This window comes from Thunnus maccoyii, chromosome 18 (assembly GCF_910596095.1).
Source record: "Thunnus maccoyii chromosome 18, fThuMac1.1, whole genome shotgun sequence".
Lineage (NCBI taxonomy): Eukaryota > Metazoa > Chordata > Actinopteri > Scombriformes > Scombridae > Thunnus > Thunnus maccoyii.
Genome location: NC_056550.1, coordinates 1,360,985 through 1,370,013, shown reverse-complemented (window position 1 = coordinate 1,370,013; position 9,029 = coordinate 1,360,985). Strand labels below are relative to the sequence as shown.

At 38.9% G+C, this 9,029-nt stretch overlaps 1 protein-coding gene across 3 annotated transcripts in view; it reads right to left on the bottom strand.

The window, feature by feature from the left end:
• Positions 1 to 3,632: 3,632 nt before the first annotated feature.
• The window catches only part of sept12 (septin 12), an 83,928-nt gene continuing 78,531 nt past the window's right edge, over positions 3,633 to 9,029 (bottom strand). For all 3 annotated transcript variants that reach the window (XM_042392632.1, XM_042392633.1, XM_042392634.1), the window contains one exon: positions 3,633 to 6,665. In XM_042392632.1, the coding sequence (XP_042248566.1) occupies positions 6,500 to 6,665 (166 nt within the window). In that variant the 3' untranslated portion in view covers positions 3,633 to 6,499. The remainder of the gene's footprint in view (positions 6,666 to 9,029) is intronic.

Here is a 9,029-nt window from a genome sequence, read left to right as displayed (position 1 = left end):
CTCTGCCTCCCTCTTGCTCTTTGAACTTCTCTATAACCTTAACCTTAATCCCCAACACTGACCACAGCCTTCATATTAGATCAAGATAAACTTTTAAAGACATTTTTGCAGATTGTGAACCTATCCTTTAACTAAATCTCAGGAGTACCCCTTTAAACAATTTTGGTGGTTGTCATGGTAAAATTAACTAATTGGGACCCTTGGGGAAAAAATTGCTGCTGTGCTAGTGGCCCCAACGTACTGCCCTCATAAAGGTCCCTCTACAAGTAAGAGCAATGAGTTTAAGTAATAACGCAGGATGATCCTTGGTGATTTTGTTGAATTCCCTTACAAAGGTGCAAATAATCAAATTAAAAACTAGATGACACAGTGACCCTGGGGGCTTTTGAGACCACTGAGGGTCTGGGGCCCACAGGTAGTTCCCCACTTTGTAAATGATATTACAGCCTTAGTGATAGTGCAGTGAGAAAGGTCACAGGGTGATCAAAATCAATAGGTTTATTACAATGACTTCACACTAGACAGAGCAAGTGACAAGTATTTAATTGTAAATTAACAGTGTTAACATGTGTATCATTAATACTATAAAAACAAAGACAATAGCCATATAGGAACTGTTAGTACATACTGAGAATAAAACACAAGGGGTGGGAGGTTAACACAGAGCTTCAGGATACAGAGCAGAGCTGAGAGGCAATAAGACAGTAACACTGAATGTCAGACATCACATCAGTGAAACGTGACTGTGGAAGGTTTGTTATCATTGTGGATAATATGTGGCTTAAGAAGAAAACTGACATTTTGAACACCAGGTAGTTCAGCAATTACTTTGAAAAAAAGGAAGGTTTATCTTCTGTTCTTTGGTCACACAGTCAAAATGAAGTGACAGAAACAGGCAAGACCAGACCAACACTAAGCCTGATTACGCTCCAGTGTTTTCATGTTTCCAATGTATGTTTGTCATGTTTCCAGACTCCACACTGTGTCTCTAAGAATATGTTTTAACCTTCATTTATCCATGGAAAGATAGCTGAGCATGCTTCACCATTTTAACATTAACAATCGTTAAAATTTCATAAACCATTGTGTTGAGTTCAAATTCGAGTAGCTGATAGGCTTTTTTTTACAGGAGACATGTCACAGTAGAAAAAGCACAGGTGTGAATAATAATATTAATTATGGCTGAATTCCATTTAGCTGCTGGGATACTTGGATAGAATGGAGCCATCGTTAACGTGATTAGTAAGACCTGTGCTTTTCCTACTATAAGTCAAAATGTCTAATCAAACAGATTGTTACATTGATGTAATGTACATATAGAAAAGCCTCATCAAACTGCAAACAAATAATGCACACACATATAAGTGCAACGACTCATTACCATAAACTACACACAAAAGATCATCCCAACAACTCTCAGATCTGCTTTCACTCCCAAACAAATGAATTAGATTAAGAGTGTCCAACCTTTTTTGCACTGCTGGCCATTTTTATATTGACAGCACTGTTGCAACAGGTGGAATTGGGGGTGGAGGGGGTGTCACAACTGTTGTAGATGTTTGGCTTATTTAGAACATTACAGACTGCATGCCTTATGCCTTTTATCTCCACAACTTCCCTGCAGAAATTCTGCCACACACTGCCAGAGCTCTGTACAAGCCTGAGATCCGATCCTGGCCCATAACTACACCTGTAAGACCCAACCTGACTGAACCTGACTTTACTGTCAACTTTAAGAACCAAACCTGACTTGAGAGCCAAAGCTATATTTTGAATTGCATATCTACTGTCATGTGTTGCAAATATGACACACAGGGATGCAGATGATTGGCACAGACAGAAAGAGAAATTACTCAATAAACTAAGTTTGGACCAAGTTAACCTCACATTCTGACTTTAGTTCAACATCAGTACCTTGTTGTGGGCTAGACAGCTACAAAGGAGAAAAAATACAACACAGACAGATTGTGTACTCTGTAATAGCCTTCAAAGTTTTATCATTTTGTTGAATGATATTGTTTTCTCATTGTTAACAAATGTTCTATGGCTGAGTGGTTGGGAACTATTTTGATAACTGTGTTAAACTGGACTTGTTTAAAACATTCCTGAAGCTGTGTTGATAAGCTGTGTCCCTGTGTCCAAAATGACTATGAGGGAGCCAGTAAGTAAAATGTTAATATTTTCAAAACTAAGGCACGGATAGGATAAAAAATTGATACCTTATACATACAGTGTGTATCAACTTATCTGAGGGCAGACATTAAAGCTCCAGCTGCTCAGTGGCCACCAGAGGACTGGTAGCCATTGTGAATGCAGGATGCAAAGCAGAGAAAGCTTTCCTTGGATAAAAAAGTGATCTAAATTATCTTTGGAGTATATGAATAACAATTAAGAAACTGAAGACGAGAGATTACTAAATGAATAACTTGCAAATTGTCCCTCAATAAAATACAATCATTGAAAAAAACCAGTTAATACTTAACTCTCTGCTTGAACTCATGATGGCAGGATGAAAACATGTGAACATTACACACAATACAACAGTCAGAAGTACAATGATTATAGCGTATATTGAGCTGACTAAAGATTATGGAGATGAAAGTAATCAGTGCTGGATAATGAAGTGACAGTGAAGATTTAATGAGGATAAATCTTAAAATGCACTTTTTTCCCCTCCACTTGGCACTTCCCTCTACACTAAGCTGGCCATTTGTGACCATCCATGTTAAATGACCTTGTCATTTAAAGAGTAACTACACCCAGACTGAAAATCCTGCTCATGCTGAATGCTCTGTCCACATGCTGTGCACTACAGCACTCCATGGTATACTATAGCGCAATATTACATGCACAGTGGGGTGTGGTACAAAGTACCATGCACACCCAGCTGTAATGTAGTCAGAAATGCAACAGACAGTCTGTACAACAGTGTTTCTCCTCCTGACAACATGGAGTGTGGAGTTGCTAATACTGGTAAAGTCAAGGGGGCAGAAAGATAGAGAAAGAGAGAGAGAGAGAGAAGTCTTTTTGTTTGTTGAAAGGGTGTAAACCATCCAAACACAGTCCTTATCAGACAATGGCACCATTTTGACATTTGTCAAATGCCTTAAAGTGGACCTATTATGCTTCTCTTTATTTTCTGTCATATATATAATGTTACAATGTCAGATGTTCATATTAAATGTGGCCAAAATTTCAAATGATGAGGTAAACGTATGTAAAAGTGATCCCCGTGAGCAAAAAGCTCAGGCTTCAGACTGCTCTGAATACTAGGTTTCCAATGTTTTTTTATACTTTCACAATGAACTGACGTCAGCTCGTCACAGATTTCTTTATATGGTCATCTGCTCCAGGCACAGCACACATAGCAGTTATGCTCAAGCGAAGATATTCCAAGACAAGGGGCTAAAATGGTCAGTTTCAGAAAGTGGCTGAATGTAAGGGCTGCAACAGTATAAGATAGGAGTTTTTTGAACTGTAAATCATGCAAAGATATTGCAGTAAAGCCCTAGATTAAATATATATACATACATACATACATACACACACACACACACACACACACACACACACACATACATATATATATATATATATATATATATATATATATATATATATATAGATGCAGTGATGTAGAATTGTATTTCAGGGTGTGTCAGTACACCAGTGCTACAGAGCACATCTCTGACCAGACCCAGCGACTGTGGTGAGTGAAACACTGCTTTACATTACTCTTTGAAGTGTAAGTACGTCCTCAATTTCTGTAAGGACCTTTTTTTTAAATTTTTTTTTAGCATATTTAAAAAATGCAACAGAGTGGGAGTTCAGTGGGTGGGCAAATGTCAGTGGGCTTAGTCTCATGGCTACATAGCGTTTGATGACATATGGGGTATGAAGACACTCAGTGTAGGTAGTGTGAATGATGCAAGCCTGCAGTGCTAGTCAGAGCTAATCAACCAAGAGCAGCCACTGATGGGCTCTCTGACCTGCTGGAAAGGCACAGAGGCCAGCAAAGCTTTGGCATCCAATAAAAAAAAAAGATATGTATGGTCTCATTATGCTTCATCAACTTTTCGTCTGACCACAACTAAAGGCAAGTGTAATTATACCTGTTTTGAAACTTTAAGGCGAGGTGAAAAGCCTGCTGCGATGCACTGAAATGTACAAATGGGGATAATAGTGTTGACAGCGTCTCTCTGTCAACATCTGTGAAGACTTGTTAATGTCACCTGTTATGTGCCAGGCTTAAGTAGCATTAGTTCAAAACCACAGATCAGAGCTGCAGTACTGAGAAGATAGCAGAATAAAAGCCACTAAAATCTGCAAAATAATAAATGTGAAATATCACTAACAAAAACTATAGAAAAGCTTATCCCACTCAGAGTAAAGCTTGCAAATGAGAGTGGATCACGATCTTGAAAAATCAGTGACCAAGCCTTCATCAATCTGCTTTTATACTGAGTCTAAAACAGTCTTAGCCTAGAAATTTCTCTTGTACACTCAAACATCTAAAATTAATGCCTTCTGCTCATTTTATCCAGGTGCAATTCTGAGCTAAATTTGGACATTTCGCACATTATTCTCTCAACTGATGATGTAAATGGGCCCTGTTTTTGTGGCGGCACAACGAGCAGCACTATGACAGTTTGGTGGTTTCCTTACCTTGAAACTGGCTTTGCCTGTCTGTGTGGTATTTTGGTGTCTACACATGCAGTCGATTATAACTCTGTATTCTGCTTTTTCTATGGGAGACAATGAATTACCAGGGAACATTTTTCTTATGCATCCATTGCCTGCTTCACAACTTAGTTTTTAGCGAGTGATGTCTCATGTTTTATTCTAGAAATGCATCACAGTGCAAATGCTGCTGTCACATCTATTACAATATGATGTGAAAATTTACTACTTGAGATACTGTAGGATTTAAACTGACCCGATCAAACATTTTTAATAGCTATCATCACTGTACTTTAAATGTTTCTCCATTTGTTGAGCTAATGCTGTCATGCATCACTATCTGGCTCAGCTCAGCGATGAGAGTACATTTATTACTCACCACAACCTCTGATCTATATTCACCTGCACCTAGACCTTGTGCACTTTTGCACACACATGAACCAAGATTAAAAAAAAGTGTTCTTGAAGGCGCCCACACAGTCTGTGCACCCAACATCTAACACTTCGCACTTGCATGATTAAAGGAGAGCCCAATGACTAGTTTTGCTTTTTTCTATCTGTGTCAAATGATAAATAGATATAAACTACTCCAAAACATTTTGGGGTGTAGTTACTCTTTAAAAGAGGTAGAAAGTCAACAAATGAAGTATTCTTCTGTTGTTTTGACATTTTACTAGTGTGGGCAAACATCTTTAACATAAACAGTGTATTCAGTTTTATCCATGTGAGTGTGGACATGGACTTCTGCATGGAGAGAGAAGCTAGCAGACGTTTAAACTCAGCAGGGTGAAAGGTACAATACAGAATGTCCTCCAAACCCCTATAGTCTAATCATTTACTTTATATTTCCTACAGTCAGTTACATCTGCCATTAACTCAGAAAAGGCAACCTTCTTTTCATAAAAAACAATTTCAACCAAACATCATCTACCTCTCCACAGCATGTTGGAAGACTTGACTCTTACAAAGTTAGAGTACTTCAGATTAGAAGCTGAAGACAGTCCTTTTAGAAAGAGACAAAATGAACAGGGCAGCACCTAGCACAGCATCAGCTTCATTTTTTCTTTTTTTTGAGGAGGAGCTAATTGTCCTGCTTTAAATGCTGCAATTATTTTGGATACTGCTTGGTGTTCATAGTTGTTTCTATTGTCAATTGTCAATCGAAACCTTTCCTCAAGCCATAACATGATGGGTTTTTCCTTAGAATCACATTTAAACACATTTGACCTCAGCAAGAATGATACACTGCATTACCAAATGTATATGGACAACCGAACATTCCACCCATATGTGATCTTCTGGGAAGTTTTCCCACCAGATGTAGGAACCTAGCTGCAGGGATTTGCTCTCATTAAGCCACAAGAGCATTAGTGATATCAGCCAACAATGTTTGGCACTATGGCCTTGGCTATCCACATACTTTTGGCCATACAGCGTATCATTAATCTAGAAGATACCAAGATGCTTACATACCATTGGGAGACTTGTGTTTATGTTTCCTCTCATTGTTCCATATTATGCTGCTTGTTCTTCCCTGTCCTATATATGTCACCATACTTCCAGAAAATATATATGAGCTCGCATTCAAAAATATATCCATATCTGATGCATTTCTTATGTCTTACGTAAAAACTCAAATAGAATTTATCATTTAAAAACAATCCACTAGTTGGTCCCATAATGAACAAAAGGGAAAAACAATTAAAAAATCATTTTTCCATCCCATTTTATGTGGGGAAAATAGCTTTCTTTTTCCCATCTCTCATTCTGATTGGACAAGTAGCATCAGAATTCCTGGAGTAGGAGGCTAATGGAGGGATCAGAGGTGGCTCTCCGATTCGCATTTGTCAGCAGTTCCATTCTCCAGAGGCCAGGTGGACAGTCCCAGTTCACTGAAGTTCACGTTGCTCTCGTTGAGCCGTCGTACACGGTAGGTTTCATAGTGGATGTTGTGTGTCACCTCTTTCAGGTCCTGCAGGTGAGACCTTCGCAAGAAACACATACAGAAAGATTCACAACTTGGTATCTGATTAATCTAACACGACAATGATTCAGACCTGTGCAGTTCATAAATGGATCAGGTAGCGAGGAGGTCCTTCTGTAGGAAGTGATAACATTTTACATTTCTAATATGTCAGGAATTGCTTGATGGAGCTATCACAAGAATTAAATGATCCCTAAACTATTTGTGAGCGTGTGCAGTTTTGTATAATCCTTTCAATTACAGAAATGTTACTAAAATTCATTGCATGTTTTTTCTAAAATAGATGTAAACATTTTTGTAGACTTTTTGTTGCAGGTTATTTTGAAAGATAGCGTGCCTAAAAAAGATCTTAAGAAAATTTGGCTCAGAAAAAGAGGGCTGCGTTACAAGTCATTAATGACAAACTTTTAGCAACTGTAGTTAAAAACACTTGATAGAAGCTACGTTGTTTGGCAGACAAGGCCAGCAGAAGCTCTTCATCCACAAAATTCTGTCTATGAAAATCTCAAATGAATGAAAATCTATGGCAAGGCACAACCCTGGCAAAGCCCCATGTCCACAGGGCACATGCTTGACTTCCTGTCGAGAATGCAGACACAGCTCTCACTCTGGTTATACAAGGACCGGATGGCTCATAGTAATGAACCCAGGTGCCCCATACCCCTGAAGTGCCCCCCACAAGAGACCCCGAGGGACACAGTATAAGCCTTCTCCAGGTCCAAAAACACATACAGACTGGATAGGTAAAGTCCCATATCCCTCAGGTATTCTTGCAAAGATAAAAAGCTGATCCACCGTTCCATGACCAGGAATCCTGAATTTGAAGACTGAATAAGCAAGAGTCTCCTTTCCAGCACCAAAATGATCCCACTGAGACTCATTTGACTGGAATAAATGTAAAGAGAACTAAGAAGTAAAAAAGTTCCAACCGCTAAAACTCAATACACTGACAACCAGAGGAAGTCACAGTACAGGCCACACTGCTTGACTGACATATTCCTAAGGTGAATAAAGCTCTGAGGGGCATTGCAAAAGGTGTTCTGTATGAATGGATTATCTCCCTCACACTGCAGTAAGTAGTGAGTAATAGATTTAAACTTATGTAATGGATAATCCACAATGAGCCATGAGGATCCGAGGAGGGTTCGCCTTGGTTTACCTCATCAGGGATCAACCAACTAACACGAAGGTCACTTGCCAGTGATCAAAACAGATTCAAATCAGAATGATTCACTCACACTAGAGGAAAATGCATTATTATTATTACTGAATTAAAGTTAATTGTACACCCCGACTAGTAGAGATGCTGTGGCCTAGTAACAGCTGAAACAGCAGGCTTACACCTATGAGGATTTATTTATGAACTTTGAGGAGAATGCTGCGTCAGAGTTGTGAACACATCTCAGGTCAATAAGAACTGTGTATTTACTGTGCCAAAATATAAGAACTTAATCACCTTTTAAAGGTTTTTGGCAAGAACAATTGTCAATTTTCAAATACAACAACAACATTGGAAAAAGTTACCCCCTTGTATAACCACTTGTTATCACATGACTACATTTCCGTACCTAAGTCACATGATGACATCTGAGCCAGCTCCATTTGGTGATGAAGACCATGAGATGCAGTTGATGATCATGAAAAACTATGATCTGGACTTTTCTGTTACACTTGTGACACATTCTACAAGCCTGAGATTGCTTTAAACAAACCTGTATCCTCCCACCACATCTAGAGACAAAAGTGTTTCTGTTGGTTCTGAATGGCCACTCTAGAAGACGAGGTGAAAAGCCTGCTGCCATAGTCTCCTCGTGGCTGCATCCCACTGCCTCACTGATCTCTCTTCAAAAACTCTTCTGTGTCTTTATGGTCTCAACGCCATGAACTGTGCAAATCAGGGTACTAGCAATACTCTCTCGAGAAAATTGACAGAATTAAGTGTGTGAAAAAAGTTTAAGAAAATTAGAAAAATTGTTGGTCATGGCTAACCTACAACACTTCCACTTAAAACGTGTGCTGTGATGGCACTGCATGAGTAGCAACAAGCAGTAGAGTCACACTCTTGGAGGAATTCATTCTTCGACCCCTCTGGGCAGAGATGCAGGTACTCCTTAATTTTCCTTTGTTTCAAGTGCAATAAATGCACTTCATTTGCACTTAAACTGGACTGCACTGCTAAACAGCACTTTATTATTCTTACTTTGTTATATTATTTTATTTTATTTTTTTGGTTGTCTGCGGTAACTGTCATAATAAGCCATTACCACTGGTGAGCTTTATATGATACACATTTCAGCCACCACAAACTAGCCTGATTATGCCTTCAGCTGCTGCCAGTCACATGATCCTCACTTTGGATGTCATA